The sequence below is a fragment of the Boleophthalmus pectinirostris genome, unplaced genomic scaffold (genome assembly GCF_026225935.1).
Source record: "Boleophthalmus pectinirostris isolate CB_2022bp ecotype Guang Dong unplaced genomic scaffold, ASM2622593v1 HiC_scaffold_16, whole genome shotgun sequence".
Classification (NCBI taxonomy): Eukaryota; Metazoa; Chordata; class Actinopteri; order Gobiiformes; family Gobiidae; genus Boleophthalmus; species Boleophthalmus pectinirostris.
In genome coordinates, this window is record NW_026571095.1 from 27173977 (window position 1) to 27197375 (window position 23399).

The following is a 23399-nucleotide window of genomic DNA, read 5'->3' on the forward strand; positions in this document are numbered from 1 at the left end:
ATCGAACAAAATGGAGGATAAAGACTCTGTACGGCAACGCCAGGATAGTTCTGGTTAAACAAACTGCTCCTTTAGAGTCAAATCTCGCTCAAGTTAAAGAAATATTTAAGATTTAAGACAGGATACTTACAGAAAGCAAAAAAACAAAACAAAAACAAAACACTACTACTTCTTTGATCGTAAAGGAAGGTGTTTTCGTTTTTCACTGTTGGAGCGCCCGCCAGCTCGTCTCCATGGAGATATCGCCACTTTTTAATGAAATGTTCCACAGTGCGCTATTGAGACTTTGCAGCTGATGTCATTAAAGTGACGCTAACTAGAAGCACTTCTCCGTCTGAAGCTCTGTTACTCGAGTTGGACGTAAATCTGAGCTTTGTTTTCGCACAGTCTGACCTGAAAGAACTGTTTTAGCAAGAAATACAGTAGATAAGTTAATTTTCTCAGCTGAGTTTGTTAAAAAAGTTCCTCACGTAACATTAAATTTACACTGCAACAGTTTTTCAGTTTGTCTCTCACTGTTTTTGCTGAAAATCAAACTCCTAAACAGGTCCATGAACGCTTGTATTGACCTCAGGCGTCTGAAAATGTGTCGTTTTAAACCATTTTGTGTTTCTTCCATGAGTTCTGAGGCAATCTAGAAACGTATCAGGCTGTGTTTGCTTATGTGTGCCTTGTGTAACCATGGCAACTAACAAAACGTACCCATTTTGCATTTATTTAATTACAAGTTACGAGTTTAATCGCTAAAAATACACTGAAAGCGTGCGTTCTTACAGTGAGCAGGGCTGCCTCTCCACAGAACTGACCGGCTTGTCTCCATGGAGATAGACGCTTTAATGTGTAAATAATGTCATGTGGATTATGACGGACCCACCAGAAAAGTTCCACAGTGCAGCTTTAACACCTCACATTGGAAAAAAACCCCTCAAAACTCACTGAGAATGCGCGTTTCTCAAGGTATTTTTGATCTACTGTAATCGATTCCTGTCAATGTGATCACAGCTCCATGGAGACAGGCAGAAAAATGATATGGTGCATCTTTAATCTGCAGTCAGGATCATCCACCAGCGTCGCTCTGTCTATTGTATAATCGTTAAATATTGGTTTATCTGAGCGAGAATAGTTTAATCCCGAATACATACACAATCTCGCAGTTTAGTGAACCAGAACCAGCCAAAGTTGCCGCACACCGAGCCAATTTCCTGCTTCAAAACCGCTTATTTCCGACTGAATTTTCCTTGCGTGTCTAAAAGGATTTTAAAATAACATATACAAGACACCTGACATTCCATATCCTATTAAAAACCGAGGAAAATTATGAGTTATTAGAATTATCTTTTCTGAATGCCTCGCGCCCACGGGTGTCGCTTCCGTACTGATACAGCTTCTAACATTGTCCGTTGCCTTTCGTGATCAGCAAAATCATCCGTCCAAAAAAACCAAAATAGATTTCGTTGACTTTCTCGCACTCTTTTTGTGATTTTAAACCGTGAGAGCAGAGTAAAAAAGACAACTTCAAATGATGTCGCTGAATTGGTCACGCGAGACCAAATGATATGGTAAAAGTCAACCCAGGACTTTGTTAGTTGTCGCGTAGAGCCTGTTTTTTCAGATTTTTCGTCGTTTGGGGAGACATGTTGTTTTTGTTGTAGTTGATGTTATTTTACAAGACGAACTTCCCCAAGAAAAAGCCGATGAAGATGGCGGCGATGACGACGCAGAGCGAGGGCAGGGAGGTGACGCTGGCTTCTCTGGCCAGGAGCCCGGTGGAGTTGGTGCTCATGTGGTCTGTGCGCGGCAGCTTCCTCATCCTCAGGTTATCCTCCTGCGCACAAGACACAAGGTTTTCTTCATTATTACATTTCATATTACACTATTTTCTGAGCTGTTAATTTCTTCTCTCAAAATAAGCAAGTCTGGAGTTGTGTTTTATTTCATTCCTTCCATTCAAACACCTTTCAAGTGATGTTATCAAAAAGTAATCTGATCTTTATTTTAAAGAAGAGATATTTTACTTCTGTGGGGTATTAACTGCTAAAACAAAACATATTTAGAACACCATGTTACCTTTTATTGTTTTGAAAACTCTATATTCACTGAAAACATCTTCAAATGTATAATCAGTTTCAGTTTTTGACGTTTTGAGTCTCTCTTCTCTTTGCTCCCCAGAGCGCTATCACAACACAATCGCCGTGCATCACATCAGGTTTGGGAAGTTGTAGTGTTTGTTTTCCATCATATTTCTGTATATCAGTGTTTCCCACAGCGCTTTATTGTTATGGCAGCAGCCTTGACAAAGATTGGCCCACGCCTTCACAACGTCCCTTCAAACCGCGTGAATCCTCACAAAAGGATTCATGTCGCAAAACTATGTTCGTCAGCCTCCCCGTTAATCTCTTTTTCTCCATGCATGGAATCCCTTGCCCTAACCACTTCGCTGCGGGAAACACTGTATATTTATGGAAATTTGCTGTTCAGTAGCATTGGTGGCACATGCTTGTGGGCAGAGCATTGGACAGAATTGTATTGCCAACTCTCAGAAGGATTTGAGTATGTCCTGGGAGAGATCGCTAGATTACTCAAACCACCATGGATGACATCTAAAACCTCTTCAGAAATGTTTTTGGTAAGGAAACAACGTTCTAACCATAGACCGTATATATAAATGGACATAACTAATGTGCTACCCGCTGCGTTCCAAATAGGAAGTTCGCCAGGAGGATCTTCCGGCTCCTTCTGACTCTGGCTCTAATTGACTCACACTGGGATCTTGTTGCCCTTCTCTCTGTAACTGCTGCAGTGAGCCTCATCAATTTGGCCTTAAAATTTTAATATTAACCCAATCTACATGATCCTGAATTTTTCATTTTGCTATTTGGTCCCTAAATTAAGATATGAACATAAATGACGGACCAATCAGATGCCTTCATTCCAAGAAGTCGCTCCTGCTTGCGTTTGGTTTGATTAACAGCTAATGCGATATGCACGACATGCATGTCACGGTACGATATTCATTACAATATTTTGAAGAGGCTAATATAAATGTAGAAAGGAAACTTTTTTAATTTTAAAATACCCTGACAAGATTTTGGTGTGAAATATTTCTGTCATAATCCTAAAAATTCAAGTAAAAAACATATTTCTTCATGTTGTCTGGCCTGAAATGCATCATGGGATATGTAGTTCCCAATGTTTATAAGCTGTTGCTACAATAAAACAATGCATTTAAGCAAAGGAACTTGTAATTCAATATACTGTGACAGCCCACGGTATTATTGTGAGACGATACGATATCACAATATTTTGGTTATTGTTACATCCCTAGTTACTAAATAAGCCTCCTTCCAACTTTCCAATGAGAAGGGTGGGCACATTTAACGACCTCAGTCATGATTGGCTCTTGTGGTTGCTCTGATACTTGCGGTCGGATTTCCAAATATGAAGCCTGGCTCTAGATTTGCTATTGTAACCTTCGCAATGAGAACTTCATTTTGAGTGGGGCTGATCGCTGTGGGTGATGTCACACTCGATTAGTCCACTTTTTAATACAGGCGATGGTTATAACATGAAGCTCCAAAGAGTCGGTTTTGTGATATATCCTCCTCTTTAAGGCTATCAGACCATAATTAATTTACTTAGTTTGAACTGCAACAGGTGAGCTGATTTGTACTGAAAACAATCACATCACCCACAAAAAAAAACCCCAAAACATTCAACTACAACATTACACAAACATCTATGTATATTAAGTGCATAAATGGCTGGTACTACTTCAAACACGTACCTTTAGTTGCCGGATCTCCTCACTGAGCTTGCCGTTCTCTTGCTGTAGTCTCTTGTACTTGTCCTGCACCTTCTTCACCTCCGCGTCGTCCACAGAGCCGGACACCGCTGCGGCTGTGGGCTCCGGCTTCACCGAGTTCACCATTGGCGCTGCTTTGATCGTTTCTATGTCGTTCTACGTGACACAAATAAGACAAGACGTGAACAGAGAGCCAGAGGTAGAAAGGTTTAAGGTGGAACACGAAAATTCACTTTTTTCACTACTAAACATGTATATAGTGTTTAAATTGTGTTTTTATTTTTGATAACTTTACTGCAAACTAGGTACATTTGCAGATTTCTGGTCAAAAATGCCTAAATCAAAGTTTGTACTGCTTCATTGGCCTCTGCAATTTCAAGAACCGTATTTTTCGGACTATAAGTCGGACTTTTTTTTCCATGGTTTGGGTGGTCCTACAACTTGTTGTCTGGTGCGACCTGTATATTAAAATCTAGAGAAGGCGCTCTAGGCTTTTGTGCCAGTATTTGCTGCTCCTATTACTCCTGTACCACTGTCACTTCGCATGTCTCCTTCAGAAAAAGCCGCTGTCCTGCTGCAAATAGTGAAATATTCAGCTGAAAACGGTAATCGAGCAGCAGAAAGAAAGTTTGGAGTGAGAGAGAAACTTGTGATAGGGACTGGTGGAAAGCGGGGATGGAGAACACAGCTTCACGGTAAACGGGCGGGTGTGTCATGTAACTTTCCTGAAGTCACTGGATGGATCGACAAAGCCTGAACTTCAATGACACCGAAACCATCCTGCCAAAATTCAGAAAGGCCGGAATAATTCTAACTGGAACTGATGCCGAGTCTGACGACAGCTACACAGAAGAGGAAGGTCGCAGAGTTGTTCAGAAGTGACAGAGAGGATGAAGAATTCAGTGGATTTAGTGATTTGGAGTGAGATGGAGAGTTTGGTAAACTTGTTCTGTTCTGTACTACAGTTATCTGAAGAAGTGTTCATATGTGACGTTAACAGTTTGTTGTTCTCTGTTCTATTGTTATTACTAGAACTTGCCTTACAAGATTAAATGTCAGTTCCTGGTCTCTGATTTTATAAAATAAATTTCCCCCAAAAAGTGTGATTTATGTTTTTTTCTTCTTCATTACGCATTTTTTGGCTGGTGCGACTTATACTCTGGGGCGACTTAAAATCCACAAAATACGATAGTTGGTGACATCACAATAGACTGTCAAGATTAAAGTTTATCTGATCACAAGGACCTGGCTGCAGGTTTTATGTGGACACCTGTTAGACCTGTTAGACACTGTTCCTTGTTCCCCTAGAGTCCCCAGGAAAGAACACAGAAAAGAAAATATGCAGGGTTTGTGTGCGTTAACACAACTCCAGGTCTGTTTGTGATGAGGAAACAACATTATAATAAATCAAAAAATAGTGTAATATGGGCCCTTTAATATCACATATTCACATTACATCATGAGTTCATTGGCTCAGATTTGTCATTTATAAAAACGGTTCCACAGTGCGGTTTGGTCTCTCGATGTTGTAATGTCGTCTCCCACATCAAACTGGATTCTTGGACAGAGGCGCTTCCTCTCTGGGCGTTTTGAAGTTTAGTTCACAATGTTTTCCTTGGCACAAACTGCAGACTTGAGGATAACTGTTGGACTGTAGCTCGCGGCAATGTCATTCAAACACACAATTAGAACAAACGCAGACAAACTCCAATAGCTTTCCACTTTGCATAATATGGTCCCTTTTAAAAACAATTCAGACTCATTTCCACTTTTATCTATCTGTTATCATGTTGTTTCCTCGTCATAAACATACCTGGAGTTTTGTTGCTTTCATTATTTGTCTCCAAAACCAAAATGAAAAAACAGATAATGATTCGTTTTTTCAGTTTTCAATTTTGTGTTTAAATGAATGATGGAAAAAAAAACGTAACGGCCGTTTCCGTGACTTAAACTGAACCAGGACTGAACCAGGACTGAACCAGGACTGAACCAGGACTGAAACAGGACTGAAACAGGACTGAAACAGGACAGGCCCAGAGGTGCACCCACGTAGACTGTCAAGTGATCACAGACTGGGACTGAGACCAGGACTGAGACCGGGACCAGACCAGGACTGAGACCGGGACCAGACCAGGACTGAGACCGAGACCAGACCAGGACTGAGACCGAGACCAGACCAGGACTGAGACCGAGACTGGGGCCAGTGCTGAGGCCAGTGCTGAGACCAAGACGAAACCTGGTTTTCGTCCTTGGTTTTCGTCCTAGGTTTTCGTCCTAGGTTTTCGTCCTAGGTTTCCTAGGTTTCGTCCTAGTTTTCGTCCTAGTTTTCGTCCTTTTTGTCCTGGTTTTCGTCCTAGGTTTTCGTCCTAGGTTTTCGTCCTAGGTTTTCGTCCTAGGTTTTAGTCCTAGGTTTTAGTCCTAGGGTTTTAGTCCTAGGTTTTAGTCCTTGGTTTTAGTCCTGGTTTCGTCCTGGTTTTATTCCTGCTTTCGTCCTGCTTTCATCCTGGTTTTAGTCCTGCTTTCGTCCTGGTTTTAGTCCTGCTTTTGACCTGCTTTCGTCTGGGTTCAGTCCATATGCGGCAGAAAAGTCCGGCATTGCAGTTTAAGTCAGCCCTTATCCGTTTTTTTCCATTATTAATTTAAACCCAAAATCAAAAACTGAAAATCTAACTGTTACCTGTTTTTACATTTTGGTTTTGGAGACAAATAATGAAGAAAATGTTTTTTTCCATTTTCGTTATGTTTGTTTTTATTCTGAAAAAACGAATGAACGAATGATACACAGATTAAAAAGGGCAACAATTTATGGTTGTGTATTTGGGAATGTAGACAGCTTAACAATAAAGCGTTGCTCAACCACGTGTGCATAAAACCAAACAACTCTGGGCATGTTTTTGATGAGGTAACAGCATCCTAATATAAGCTCAGCCCTTTAAATCAAGTCAACAAAGATTAAGAGTATCAACATTAGAGTATGACTGAAATATGAACACGGGTCATATTTCAGATGATTCCTGTAGACGTCTAAATAACACAGGGTTTGTGGATCCAGCTGACACGGATTTCAATTAATTGTTCAACAAAAACACTGCATATTATTATTATTATTTTATTTATTTATTTATTTTTAGTAGAATTGAGGTTTGAGTTTTAAGAAGTTGAGGTCAGATGTTTTGTGACTTAATGACCAAAGTTTATTGTAAATGGTAGTTTTGCTGGTTTTAGTATTAATTAGAAGATGTGGGTAGTACTCAGTTACATTTACTTGAGTAACTTTTTAAAGAAATTATACTTTTTAAGAGTACTTTTCAAGCAGCATAGTCTTACTCGAGTAAAAGTGTGGGTTACTCTTCCCACTGAGAGTAAGTCTACAAGTGGCTTTTAATGTTTTGTCCTTCCAAATACATTAAATTGAAATTATAAATCAGATGTTATGCCCAGTTACTGTTTTACAGGGTTCCCACAGTCATGGAAATCCAAAATGTCATTTTCCAGGCCTGGTAAAAGTCTTGAAATTTTGTATATTTAATGAAAGTTTTGGAAAAGTCATGGAATTTTACCATTTTTGCGCCTTTTGTTTTAAAGAGACGACAATAAATGCACTGACAGTATTTTGAATGTTAAAAAACTATAATCTCAAACCATAAGGTGAGTGGAAAGGATTAACATTTCATATTTAGCCCTAAAAGTTTAAGTTAAGTTACTCCTACTTCTACTTCTTCTTGAACCACTACTTTGAGCGAAAACACAACAGCACAACAGTAACTAAGGCAATCCAACAGTGAATTAATGAATGTATACAAGGGGTGGAAGATCAATCAAAAGAGAAAAGCTGTAAAGTTCCATATTGGGGCTTTACATCCTCTCCTCCTCCCCTCACAGCAACAAAACATGGAAGCTGATGTAAAAGTCGCTCCTCTGCAGCGTCGTGTCAGTCTGAGCAGTGACAGTGTATGAGAGTGAGTGTGGTTATTGGTGTGTGCACAGTTTCTTACCACTTTATCGTTTTCAGAAGGCATCTCGAACACACATCTGAGTTTGGAGTCCATGAGGTCGTCGGGTTTGGCTTCTTTCCACTGAACAAGAGACAGGGCAGTTATTCACACAGCTGCAGCCTTACTCACACACACGCACACACACACACACTCACACACACACACACACACATACACACAAATGATGGAATTTCATAGCAGAGTTCAGTAGTATGGGTTTGAGTTTCTTGATTTAGACCTGTTTCTTATCTTAGACTTTGATAGTTACTAGGGACATGGGCATGATTAATCGATTAATCGCTAATTGATCATTAAGAATTTCATCGATTACGTCAATTTTAATCGACAAACCGAATGCAGGTTGCTGTGCGTAGCGTGACCAAACAGTATTCCACTGAGTCATGTCTTTTAATCCGACAGAAATTGACTGCATCAGCGCACAAGAGCTGTACTTTTATCTTTGCTTAGTTTATGCAAATTAGCGATGCGGTTTTAAGTTTCGTTTCTGTGAGAGTTGCGCAAAACTGAATTAAACACATTACAATGTCAAACAGATTGATGTGGCTCTAGAGTCGTTACGGTTTATATGTCGTAAAGTTGAATTTATTTATGCAGATTAGTAGTGCAGATAGTAATAATAATAATGATCATTTTAATATAAAAACGTTAATGATTAATCGATAATCGATTGTTAATTCTTCCGACGATCGATTAAGAAAATTTCATTGAATGCCCATCCCTAACAGTTACAGTTATATTTACTTGAGTAACTTTTTACAGAAATTGCACTTTTCAGAAAACTTTTCTAGCAGCATACTTTTTCTCCTTCTTGAGTAACATTTTTTTAAAGTAACAGTACTCTTACTTAAGTAAAAACTTTAGTAAAAGTAAGTCTCCAAGTGACAAAAGCTTTATGTCAACAATAGTAAATGATTTGGAGATTTGTGTTTCTTGCAGAGCTCCTTCAGATATAATTTAGTTTTTTGTTTTCATTATTGTGGTCTGTACCAGATTTTGTGCATTACTAACTTTTATACAAATTAAATTATAAATAAAAAAAAATCTGTGAATTATAAATCAGATCTAGATAATTACTCAAGAATTACTTTTATTTCAGGAGTAGTTTTTCCAAATACTTTAAAAAATCTTAAGTCATTTCTTGGGCCATTACTTTGTACTTCTTGAAAAACATTACTTTGTAGAGTAAAGTGAGTAAGAGTAGGTCAAGTTACTCTTACTTGGAGTACCATTTATGGCTCCTCTACCCGCCTCTGACTGTGGCCGGGTTCAGCTGTGGGTCAGGTTTGGTCCAGGTGTTGTTACTACTTGTGCAATTCTGATTTTCGTAATGAATAACCCGATGTCCACATAATTGTTTGACTTTCTAGTCAAATAGAACCGCTTTTGTTTTATGAGCGATCTCCAACTAAGCTCCGTGAATGAACAGGCTTCTGCTGCCCTCTGGTGTCCACATTTGTAAAGTCAAGTACATTCTGAGGGGCAATTGGCAAAACAATAAAACTCCTTGTACACACACGTTTTGATGATCACAAATCACCAATTATGGAGAGTTAATTCACTTTTACTTTTAGAATATGGTTAAAATATCTGAAATGCAAAATGAAAAGCAACCAGATTTTCTAGAAGCAAAAAATTAATCTGGAATAAATTCATACAATTCAAAATTTATAAACAATACATGTTTAAAATCAATTGTAGGGCTGAGTATTATTAAAATTCTTCAGATATCAGTGCTTAAATAGTGAATTTTGGTACACTATCCTCTATAAATCATAACAAACCTGAAAAATAATGTCCATATCTTATTTAAGCCTTGATACTTGCTCAAATGAGTATCTAGTTTCAATACTAGTTTAAGTATCAATTAGTATTTGGATGGTGGATACTGATTGTCAAGCTACAAACTTTTAAAACTCAATTTTTATATCAAGGAATTCACTCCATACTAGAAACAGATTAGTATACCACTTAAAAAGTATACTTTAGTGACAGAATGTAATTTCATATACAATATAACAGTACTTTATCTTAGAATGAGGTCTTATATTCGTTCTGATAAAGCCCAAAATCATTAAAACTGTTCAGAGAAGCTGCGGGATTTTTCGCATTATCGACACTTGCTCAAATTTCAGTATTAGCTTTATTATTGATTACTATTTGTTTTTCGATACTTTTGATGACTGTACTTAAGACTTCCTCCAGGGGCGCAGATACTCACCAACAAATCCATGTCAGTGATGGTCGCCGGTGCAAAAATGGTCTGAACCATAAATTTGTGTTTGTTTTTCTCGTTGGGGTCGTAGTCGAAGGGCTGCAGCATGACTGTGGACACAGAAAGATAATAAGGTGAGGCAAAGTAGTTAAAAAAGGTGCATTGTGGAACATTTCTGCAGGAGATCTTATTGCTTTGTCTGAAATGTTCCACAGTAAGGCATTAAAGGGCACATATTACACTAGGATCTATGCTATAATGTTTCCTCATCACAAATCTACATGGAGTTGAGTTTTGTTTCATTCTCACATGTTTAAAGCACAAATCCTGCATATTTAGGATGAGTACAGAGACTGTTCCACCTTGTGATGTCATGTGGTGCTACAGGAAGTGCTCCACTGTGTTTTTAACCTCCACTTCACTTGAATCATTTGGATAATTTCAGCTCTGGAATTACCAAAACAACTGAACTAAAGGTAAAAGGAGCTGTTAACTTGAAAACTACCACTGCATGACATCACAAGGTGGAACAAGGTGAGCTTTGGAGATGTAGACAGACTAATAAAGCAGGATTCCTCAAACACGTGTGAAGGAAACAAAACAACTCCAGGTATGTTTTTGAGGAGGTAATTATTAATATTATAACGCGACTTAAAGCTTGCAAGAATAAAATTTATGTAATATATGAGCTCTCCTCTCCACAGTTCTGTCCCGTAACAATTTCAATATCTCAGTAATGTTTCTGTGGATACTGTTTACTAGAGTAATTAGCGTGGCAGTAGCAGTAGAGTATTTTGCATATGCAGTGGAAAGTGATCCTGGCCTCAGTGGACATATATACACACAGGACACACATGTGGCAGTGCAGGGTCCAGACGAGCCGCAGACAGGAGCAGCTCATCGTCAGGTTTCACTCATCCCCCGCCAATACGCAAACGGTCACACAAATCAGATTACGTTACATTTTCAGGGGATCGTTTTTATTATGGGCAGCACAATGTGGAAAAACATGAGCTCTTCCATCACCGTGTTTGGCTCCAATTTTGGTTTAAAGGTCCCGTATTACACAAAATGGATTCTTGTGATTTTAAGCCGTGTAATAATGCAGTTACCTCAATAAAATTATCTGGAGTCGTGTTTTGTTTCATTCAGATGTGTTTGCGTAACCCTGCGTTGTTAGTCTGCATCTCCAAAGCTCCAAAGTTCCGCCTTGTGACGTCATGAAGCAGTAGTAGCCTCCTTTTACATGAGAACGTTTTGCGGGTAAAAACGACTAAACATTTTATCCGAAGTGCCTTTCGTTTAGATGGTGATGGCATTTTTGGGGCTTAAAAATGCAAAAATCTGAAACCACCCTCCAGAGTGGAAAAGTTGAATGTGCTCTGCTGTAGCGTTTCCTGTCTACATTGCCCAAAATGCAAAACTCTGGTCAGATCTGCTCACGTCGCATACACGTTTACGTCATGGACATCACCAACTAGCGCCACCACCTCGCCACCTGGCATGCATACCCAATCGAACTGGACACATTTTTGCATCACCGTATGCACGCAGATTTCCTCCCAAAAAAGCTCTTCTAAACACGGAATGAAAAGTGAAGACACGACGCCACTTTTGCGTCTTCTGTTCAGACTGTCATCATATAAACGTACCTTAGTTTAGTGGAGATTAGCAATTCCAGGGCTGTGAAATCATCCAAATTGTTCTAGTGAAGCTGTATGGAGTTTAAAAACACAGTGGAGCATTTTCTGTATTACCGCACAACATCACAAGTTGGAACAGTGTTTTTTGTTTGAGAGAAGAGCGTAAATATGCAGGGTTTGTGTGTTAAACATGTGCGAATGAATGAAACAAAACAAAATTCCAGGTATGTTTGTGATGGTTTTTCATTTTTCATTCCACATTCTTCTCCCTCACTCTGATTTAATGTCTCTCTTTTTAATTTTAATGATGATTATTTCTGTTTTGATTAGTTTGTAATGTGATTTTAATGTATTTCTCATTCTGTAAAGCACTTTGAATTACTTTGTGTACGAATTGTGCTATACAAATAAACTTGCCTTGCCATGCCAGAAAATAGTGTAATATGTGCCCTTTAAAAATGAACCACATGTCTTCTTTTCACACTTCCCTGCACGCAAACGATAAAAAATACATGTTAATAGCTGAACTAGCCCCAAGTTGGAATGTCATTTAGCACGTGGAGGGAACAGGCCTCTGATCATATACAAGTCACATGTTTAATGTGACAAACAGTGATGGTACATTACAAGTTCAGTCAGTATTTAGCAGCACTACTCTAATGTGTTTCCTTTTCTATACGGTTTCCTTGACTGGATCGACTTCACAAGTATCTATACAGAGAAAGCTGATTAAATATAGACTTTAAAAGGTGCTTTATGTAACTTTATGGTTGGTCACATGTTTGTTTCTATGGATATGTCATTGCTGTGTCTGGCATTAAACAGCTCTACCTTATATTTATTCAATTACAGGTGGTATTATAGCTCAAAAATATCTCGAAAAACAGGCAAAGTTACACAATGCATCTTTAAGCACAATTTAATTAGAGGAAAATTAATACAATCTGCCTTTTTAGATTTTTAAATACAGAAAATTGTGTAACATCTGGAGTTTTTTTTGTTTTGTTTTCATGATTTAAGATGTTTGTAATAAACTGTGCAGCCCTCTTTCTCAGAGCTGAAATTTCATGAAGGCGAACTGCACTTCAAAGCATAACAGTTGTAAAAGTTGTATAATTAATGCTTGATTAGAAGAATTAGGACTTTTATTTAGTTAGAAAAGTAATGAAATGGGATTGCAGTATTAAACTTTTGTAGCTCCCTCTGTCACAGTTTATCGTCATCTTTTTTTGCTGTATTTATTTCACTTCTCTCCGCCTCAGTGCAGCGGGTTTGGCTCATGTTAGAAGTATTATTCTCTGGAAATATATTGTGGATCTTGACTTGAATAGGGCATATTAATAAAGAGGAAACAGATGTTGCAAACGTGCTAGCTTCGTTTTTCTAGACATGTCGGCTCAATATAGAAGTCACATCACTGGAAATACAAGTTTAAGTCTGTGTTTTCTGAGAAATTATTATTATTTAAAGTTTATATTTGCTTTTAGTCATCTTGTTTTTGCCTGAGTCTGCGTTCTCCCATATCCACTCTTCTCATTGCACTATGCAGTTCCTTTAGTTAAACTGTACAGAGTTCTGAAGAGAGCGAGACTCCTTTGGAAGCTACTACGGTTCACTTAACATTGTGAAACGAAAGGGTGTGCATAAATATTGAAATATCGATATATCATATTGTTTAATTTGATGATACAATATTGATATCATAAGCTACTGTATCGATATACCTAAAAATATTCTCACAATATATTTTTTTATTTATATAATGCAATGTATTTTACTAAATTATTTTGTGCGAGAGCTACAATTGTGTTGACATTTTCACTGTTTTGAGTAAAATGGGTGATTTTCATGTTCAATTTGCACAAATTTAGTGGACTTAATAGACTTTTAGTATCACAGCCATGATTTAGACTTTTTATTTTTTCCAGTGAACCTCATCAAATTGATTTGAAATATTTCATATCGAATCCAAAAATTGCTATCGTGGCCTATGTATCAAGGTATGTATCATATTGGCACCTTCTTAATGATACCCAACCCAAGTGAAACGCTTTCGGACGATACGATAGACTGCATAAAGAAGTGGACTAAGGCAGTGTGACGTCGCCAATAGCATTCATCTCCAGTCAAATGAAGCTCATGGAGGCTGGTTATATGTGTGAATTTGAAGCAGAGTGCCATATTAGGAAAAGGAATTTATTTACAGACAAAATGGTGAAATGAAAACAACATGATCATGTAGAGCGATTTAATACGAACATTTTAAGATCAAAACAACGAGGCTCTCTGCAGCGGTTAGAGAGAGGAGTGACAATTTTTCAGCGTAAAGTCAATTAGAGCCAGAGTTGATGGAGCCAGAAGCGCACCCATGCTCATTTCCATCTGCATATACAGTTTACAAATCATACCGATTCGCTCCAAAGAACAGGCATATAAATCAGAAAAGACCGTGCAGAGGAGCAGTACCTGAGATGTTGACGCTGCCCCCCGCCTCGATCACTCCACTGTTGGGCCGTACACAGTATCTGCGCGGGGCTGTGGTCTTCACTTTAAAACACACTTTTCTGTCTGAAGGGTTACTCAGCTTCAGCGTGGTGGTCACTACATCTGTGAACGGACCTGCGGGCACACACACAAAAAAAGACACATCAACAATCACCACTACGTTTTTATATCGCGGTCAGCAGTTGTACCATTGTTTAGAATAAAGAGCAACCAATGGCTGATAAGCTGTGCCGATATTTGAGCCAATTTTGATTATTTTCCCCCAAATATATGATTTAAATGGGCACTGTGTAACTTTTTGGTTGTGGGTCCATCACCTGTTTCTATGGAGATGTCATTGCACTTCCTGGAATGTTCCACAGTCTGACATTACACAGCTCTACTTTACATTTTTTGTTAATTGCAGTGGTTTTATAGCTCAAAAATACCTAGAAAAACAGTATGACTCGCTGACTTTGAGCGAGGTCACCTTTAAAACAGATCTGACCTGTAACTTGGTCTGGTTTGGTCTCCATGATGCTAAAAAGGTTTAATGCCATACTGTGAAACAGGCAAAGCAATAACGTCTCCATGGAGAACAAAAACCTTGAAGACAGCTGTATAGTCACATTTTGTGCCGTTATCTCTTTATATCTAGATTTTTTAGGCCAACACACAATAAAGTCCAAATATCGGCCTGATAAATTGGTCTGTCTATCAGATTTCAACTTATCGTGCAATATATCAAAGCTGGAACAATATATTTAAGGCTTAGTATTTATCTTGTATACAATTTATTTGCAAAAGTGGGGAGATTTTCTACCATTTTTCTTCGGAGTGTAACGACATCCAAGTCTCACGATACGATATCGACACGTTATAAACCTCAAGGTACGATATTTATTGCGATATCATGGTAAAGCTCATGATTTGGGATGTAACAATATCCAAATCTCAATCAACTGCAATATTTTGTGGAGGCAAAAACAAAACTGTTAATATGCGACTTTTTCCTCTTAAAATGCATTGACAAGACTTAATCAAAATAACCAAGACTTAAAAGTGCTTAAAACTGTTATTTCTTGATGTAATCTAAACTGAAATGGAGCAAAGGATCATGGTCTATGTAGTTTCCTCTGTCATTTTTTAGCTATTACTGAATCATAACTCTTAATTTAAGCAAAGAGACTTGTAATTCCATATATTATGATGGTCCACGATATTATTGTGAGAACTTTGACGATATGATCTCACGATTTTTCGGTTATTGTTACATCCCTAATTTTTATGTAATAAGGTAAGATTTAACCAGTAGAGGGTTGCATAAATGACTTCTATAGGTAATTCTTCAATTTATTTCTTGCATCTCAGGCCTTTTAATGATGCAATAATCAGTCTCAAGGGCATGAAGTAGTTTCAGTATTATCGTTTATCGCAGTATATCTCTGTAGCGATGCATATTACTTCAACATTTGTTACAGTGACAGGCTTACAGTTGGCCAATATTTCACCTTACTCAAAAGTTATACAACATTCTTGAGAGAACAAAAAAAGATCTAAAGCTAAACTAATAATAACTGACGAGAAAACGACTTAAAATAGTTTCAAACAGCCAGACTTTTCACATACTTTCCTTGGTTTGGTATTTCAGTTTTTATCTTCCATTTATTAATACATTAAGTCATAAACTGGAAACTCATGGCATTCCTTAACAAGAAAACAGTCACACATTCATACTCTGGTGTACGCAGAAGCTTGAGGTGAGGCGAGTTAAGTGTCTTGCCCGAGGATACAACAACAATATGCCCTGGCGAGAGAGGGGACCAGACCACCAAGCTTCAGGTAAATGGCGATGGCATTTATAAAGCACTTTACGACCGTCAAGGCACTCAAAGCACTTTACGTCAATGAAAAAGAAGAGCGGGGGGGTTAAGTGCCTTGCCCAGGGACACAATGACAGTATTCATCTGTGGAAGCTGAAAATCGCCAACCTGATCTACAGCCGTTTGTGATACCAATAAACAACATACACTTTTAATCTTGTAATCTTAGTACTTGTAATCTTAGAATGTTACACTGGGGGTGTTCTACATGCACCTCTGTGGCAAATGTTCAGCATAGGGATGGGCATTTGATAAAATTTTCTTAATCAATTGTCAGGAGAATAAAAGATTGTTGTTGTTTTTTTTTTTAGATTAACTAACGTTTTTATATTAAAGTTATCATCATTATTATTACCATTACTAATTTACATAAATAAACTCTACTTTACAACATATAAAACATAACCACTATAGAGCCACATCAGCCCGTTTGAGATGTGTTATTTACAGAAACAAAACTTAAAACCGCATGGCTCATTTGCATAAACTACACTGTGCTAAAAAAAACAACAAAAACAAACAGCTCTTTCCTTGTGCACTGATGCGGTTCAGTTTCAGTCAGACTAAAGGACACGACTAGGGATGGGCATGATTAGTCGATTAATCGATAATTGATCATTAAGAATTTCATCGATTACGTTCATTTTAATCGACAAACCGAATGTAGGTTGCTGTGCGTAGCATGACCAAACAGGGGTCTCTACATGTAGCTCTCTGCACTCAGAAGGAGCGAGACACAAACAGTCGGTCAGTCTGCAACGTACCGAAGCACAAATGTGTATTTAACGATGACTTGTACAAGAAATTCCACGCTTTCCGTTGCGTTCGGGACACGTGTGAGTCCATGTGCACAGTGTATAAAGCAGCACATATGTTTCGGTGTCCAGTGGGAAAAAGTTTTGCCAGGTGAGAGTCGCGCAATGTCGATGACGAGTCCCCACCTCCCACCTCCCGTACGGTGTCCTGGTTTTGACAAACGCAAATATGGTCACACTAACCTGTATTCACCTGAGTCATGTCTTTTAATCAGACAGTTGTCGGACAGTTGAACCGCATCAGCACACAAGAGCTGTAGTTTTATCTTCGCTTAGTTTATGCAAATTAGCGATGCGGTTTTAAGTTTCCTTTCTGTGAGAGTTGCGCAAAACAGAATTAAACACATTATAATCTCAAAAGGATTGATGTGGCTCTGATTTGGCTACTGTTGTGATGAAAAGACTGAAAAGTGTTTGTCTTTTGAACACATGCGCACAAAATTTTATGTTGCAGTAACTGGGATACATGCAATATAGATTTGACTCTACTGGTCAAATCTTACCCTATTACATAAAATACATGCACCATGACAAAACCAGGATACTCAAAAAAACCCGGCCACACCAGGACACTGATGTGCTGTAAACACACTCACTGAGTGGTACAGTGTCTCCAAGGAGGAGCCAGAGCCGAAACATGGGCATGTGAGGCCACAACTCCAGTATTTGAGCTGTCAGACACAGCCTCGTCTCCTTACGCTTCACTACACACAGCAAACTACATTCACTTTGTCGATTAAAAATGAACGTGATCAATTAAATTCCTAATGATCAATTATCGATTAGTCGGATAATCGTGGCCATCACTAGTTCAGCAGTTCCCATGGTGACATCTGTTGTACTTTCAATGAAGTCAGTTCTATCAGGTGAGATTGTTAAAATAAAGCTCAAATTAAGTCTAACTTAGAAACAGATCTTAAGACAAAGCAGTGCCTATAGTCAGCATCACAGCCCCAGGGAAAGTTAACGACATCAGCTGCAAAGTATCAATAAGATTAAACAGGCTAACAAGAATATTTTGGGTCTTTTGACAGCTTTATTAAGTTTATACCATCTCCAGACTTTTTTCCCAGTGTGGCCATCTGTGTTTACCAAATCATTATTAAATTATGTGCAAATACTCAGAAGATTTTTTTCTTATTTCTCCATTTTCTGAGAATTTAAGAATGGGACTCACAAAGAACAAAAGGGTTGGAAGTTCAATGCATTCTACTGACAAGCACATATCGCCATTGACTTCTTGACCAAAACATTTCGCCTACGCTGACTGACTTATTAATGGCAACTGTGTGCTTGGACTTTTGCGGAAGAGTTTTAGGATGATCTTTTATCATTTTTGAGGTATCAAAATTTGTATGGTATTGGGCTTTGTCCAAATTATTAGTTGTTTTGTGGAGCAGTTATTTACATATTTGGCAAACGTTTCCTGTCAGATACCCTTCTTTTTGTCCTTCTTTGGAAATTCTCAGAAAATATCACAATCATGATAGGGTTGTCAAGACTATCAAAAATCAAATACTATACTACAATACTCATCGATCCTCAAATGAGTATCTAGTTTTGATACTAGTTTCGATACTAATTTTAGTAAGTACTGATACTAAAAATAAATCACATTCCCAGGACAGAAATGAACCTTTCCATTTGACATATTCACTGTTTTGATGATTAAATTGGGGATGTTTCATTTTCATTTTGCACAGGAAGTGTCTTAACAAAGACTTTTAGTATCACAGCCATAATTAAGCCATTATTTTTCATTGGACTGCATCGAATCAATTTGAAATATATCGTATTGAATCAAAAGCCCACTGTATCGAGGTATGTATCGTATTGGGAGCCTCTTACTGCTACCCAGCCCTAGTATGGAGTCTGTTCCACTCACTGATGCACTGCTCCCGTCTGCTACTCCAAACAGATAATAACCTCAGAACGATGCCAAATACAGGAAGTACTTTGACAACCAGCACCGCCACATTAACCAGACACGGACCGATCCTTTGAAGCAGAAGCGCTACGTGTGGAATGCGCTCACCAAAAGCAAATTGAATCGCCGGCTTGCACCTCGGCTGGTGGAGGAGCAGAACCATGCAGTGTTTTGGTGCCAACGTTCAAAAAGGCCTTTAAAACGATTAGCAGAAAAAGAGGTTGAGCTGTAAGTGAGTTAGCAGACGTGATTAGGAGCTCTAATCGAATAGGGGCTTTCTTGGCTTGGGCCCAGCTCCTGCGGTCAACAATATTCAACCTGGAGACGATGGAGCACCAAAGGTTATCACTGGGTTTATTTATTTTTCAAAACTAGAAATGATGGATTTTGTAGGTAGGTCAAAATTAAGGCTGCAAATATTGAAGAAAAATTTTATTTAAATGCACAAGTTATTTACAATTTATAATAACTTCATCTTAATTAGGCTTAAAGCTACTATTTGTATTTAGATTGGCTGACCCGCCCTATTAGAAGCTATCTATGTTACTCTTGTTTGAATGGTGTGCCAGATTTGGCCTGAGAGAAATATATTAACCATTTATTCAGAGTGATTCTGGCTTATTGTACTCGTCAAATAGAGTGTTAGGGTATTAAAGATTAGCATCTACTTAAGGGGTTGGAAGTCGGGGTTGAGGGTTACAGTATTAATTAAGCATTGGCCAAACCTCCTTGTCAAAGCCTGATCTCATCAGATCTTGGAAGCTAAGCAGGGCTGGGCCTGGTCAGGACTTAGACAGGAGATCGCTGGTAAAAATCGGGTTACACAGTGGGCCAGTGTCAAAGCTGTTCTTGTGTCCTTAGTAGAGCTGGATATCATTAAGAAGTTGCCGATACGATGCATACCTCGATACATACGCCACCATACGATACATAACTCGATACAGCGCGATTTTCGATTTGATTACGAAATATTTCAAATGTCTAAATCATTGCTGTGATACTTAAAGTCTTTGTTAAACCACTTCTTGTGCAAAGTGAATATAAAACACAAACATTTTAATCATCAAAACTGTGAAAATGTCAAGTGTGTTGCATAAAAGAGTTTCCTTCCTCTGAACAAGCAACAAAACTGTAGCGCTGTAACAAAGTAATTTAGTGAAATACACCAAAAAATACTCTTGGCGATACATCGATACAGCAGCCCACGATTTCGATACTGTATCATCACATTAAACTATACAATATATAAACATTTCGATATTTTTCAACACCTCTAGTCCTTAGGCAAGACACTTCACCTGAATGTGGTGTGTATGTGTGAGTGTTGGTCAGAGGCAGTCTTGCTTCTGTCAGTCTGCCCCAGGACAGCTGTAACTATACAATATCACCACAGAGTACAGAATGAATAATGTGCTCAATCATAAAGCAATTTAGAGCATCTGGAAATGTATGACTAATGATTTATTAGTTTAATAAGAATGATTCAGCCTTAGAAACTGTTATGAATTAAGCCTTTCTTCACGTATTAAGGCTAATTAGGTTGTTATTGTAAAGTGTCACCAGTATTACCAAAGTAAAATAACAAAACTGCTCCGTATTAGTCAATTTTACTCTTTATTCCATAAGTATTGTTTTATTCTAGTAAAGAGAAAGAACTCCATACTACCACTACCTTTCCTATGTATTCACTTTGTATTTTTGGTCAAACTTGACACTGACCAGACTGATCAGGTAGTTTTTATTGATCCGAAATGGCATCCTGATAAGTCCCTACCACAACATTACCTCCTTGCGGACATAATCACATTTATTTGTCAGCTAATTTCATTGAGGTCGTCCCATGTCCGAGTCGGGTCTCAGCCTCCTGTGGTACTGCACAAAAACACAGCTCCTCCATCTTGTGACTGTGATGTTTTTGAATTAAGATCCTAAACTTGGGTCAACAACACGGAGCTTTGAAGAGGCCGGGCGACTCCAAAGTCAGAACCCCGAAGCAGATGAGGACAATTAGGCCAAGGGAGCAGCACTGGTCCCATGATGGTGATGGAGGGTCTACAGTCAGGGAGCAGCAGGGTGTGGTTTCATACATTAAGAGTGAAATTTGCATGTAGGGCTGCAACATATAGGACATTTTTTTGTGTGATCTGGCTGCGATATCGATATTACAGCAAGATTTTAATATACTTTCACTCATTTTCAGTTATAATAAAACAAGTGAAACTGTAAAAAACTTAAAAATGGCCTATATTGAGCTATTATCTGATCTATGTTATAATGTTTCCTCATCAAAAATATACCTGGAAATGTATTTTGTTTCAATCACACTTTTAAAACAAACCCTGCATATTTAGACTGAGTTCTTCTCTCAAACAGAAAACACCGTTCCACCTTGTGATGTCATGTGGTAATACAGGAAGTGCTCCAGCTGTGTTTTTAAACTCCACACATCTTCAGTAGAATCATTAGGATAATTTCAGCTCTGGAATTGGGAATCTCTACTGAACTAAAGGTAAAAAGGTAGCAGTTTACTTGAAAACTACCAATTCATGACGAGGGCTGGGTATCATTAAGAATTTGCCGATACGATACATACCTCGATACATAGGCCACGATACGATCTTTAATTGCTTATATGATGCACTTTAGATTCGATACAAAATAATTCAAATTGATTCAATATGGTTCTATAAATAATAATAGCTGCAAAATGTAGTGTTGTAATAAAATAATTGAGTAAAATATTTAAAAAAAATTATCTTGGTGATATATATCGATTCAGCAGCCCACGATATTGATACAGTATCATCACATTAAACGATACGATATATCGATATTTCAATATGTTTGCAAACCCCTACTCATGACATCACAAAGTTGAACAAAGTATTAGTGTAGATGTGGAGATGTAAACAATTTAATAAACCAGAATTACTCAAACATGTGTGAATGAAACAAAACACAACTCCAGGTCTGTTTTTGAGAAGGTAACATGAGTCTGTTCTGCACAATATATTGTATATGTTTACACTGACATCTCTATACACCTATCTGTTCACACTGGTTTAAAAGTTGTGAAAGATACTTGAAAACTCACTAGGGTGAATAATTAGGATGCTCTGAATGTTTACGGTAATTAAGTAAGGAATAACTGGACCACTGCTGATCTCCTTTTGAAAATAAATTGAATAATATAAAGGTTTTCACATTTTAAATAAGGTACGGTCTTTAAAATAACTCATTTATATTCACATTTCAGGTTATTCCGTACACTACCTCTTACATGTTCAGTCTCTCATGTTACACAATCAAACAGTTCCTTTGGCTATTTGCTTCCTGAACTATATGTTCTCATTTCTAGTGAGTTCACTTTTAATTTGGTCACACCACAGCAAAGAAGTGTTTTTCCTATATTCCCGTGTGGTCTTGTATCCGTGTAATCCCTCAGTAGTCCATGGGCGTATACTAGTTTATGTGATTTTATACTTGTTCTGGTACAGCTCAAGATCATTCTAAAACTATTCAGAAAAAGTTCCAAAAAAGTCACATTAATGTGGCAGAAATTAACCAATACCTGCTAAAACCAGTATGTAGTTTGAGACTAGTTTTAGTATTGATTAGTGTCATGATAGATACACTGATTTACAACTCTACAGCAAAGCAAAATGTTATTTTTTTGTAATACTACATTACGGGATATAACATAGGTTTCAAAAGTTACAAAATTAGGACAGTTGCTGAGAAAATTAACAAAAGAGAAATGGTCAAAATGGACTCCAGTAGGCTCCTAGTCATGCTTATGTCACAAACACGGAAGACGTTTGGAAACATGCAGATGATGACTTCCTTTGGGCTCTGTTAAGATAAGATAATCCTTTATTGTCTCACATGGGAGAAATTTGTCTTGGGACAGGGGATAATGTTGTTGTAACATTGCTGGCCATGGGGGGGTGGAGTTTCTTCATCTAGACATCATTGTATTCTTTCTTTTTTCCTTTTATAAACTGCCTATTCATTTGTGTATTATAGTTTGCCTAACTTCATAAAAAAAAAGATGTTATTGTAGTGTTCCGTCATGTTCGACAGATCAACAGTTACAACGGGCTGCCTGTAAGTGACAATGATATGATTAGACTCACTTCCCCCAAGGAAAACTTTGGCAGGTTGCGAAGACCGTAGAGATGCTTGAATGGCGATTACAGCAGCGAACTCCATGGCTAAACCACGGGTTGGGCAGATGACGTGACGAAAAATAATATTTTAATTAAATTCGGGCGGGTGGCGGTTTAAAGCCCAATTAACTAGTCAAATAAAAAAATCTGAACTTGGCAATTAGCGGATGGAGGGCGGGTGCTGTTTTGAAAATTGGTCAAAAACCGTGGGTGCAAATGGATAGCGGACGGATGATGAGTTTTGTGATGCGGTTGCGGATGAAAAAAATAGCCCATCTGTGCATCTCTAGAAGACCGCGGCTGCTGGATCCATGGTTTTATCACATGCCCAGTGTTGGTAACCTAACCCTACACCGGATGTCGTAATCCGCATGTTTCTAAATGTCTTCTAGTAAGCGTGAATAGAGCCTATTGTAGGATCTAAGAAATTGGTAAATTTTGTGTCTTT

General features: G+C 38.1%; 1 protein-coding gene across 1 annotated transcript; it reads right to left on the bottom strand.

Annotated features, from left to right (window-relative positions):
• Positions 1 to 1663: 1663 nt before the first annotated feature.
• vapal (VAMP (vesicle-associated membrane protein)-associated protein A, like) lies at positions 1664 to 22994 on the bottom strand. Its single transcript, XM_055151364.1, has 6 exons — positions 22919 to 22994; positions 14140 to 14292; positions 10037 to 10140; positions 7798 to 7878; positions 3785 to 3958; positions 1664 to 1825 (listed from the first exon to the last, which is right to left on the bottom strand). Exons 1-6 carry the CDS (start codon positions 22992 to 22994, stop codon positions 1664 to 1666), a joined length of 750 nt encoding a protein of 249 aa, XP_055007339.1.
• Positions 22995 to 23399: the final 405 nt, after the last annotated feature.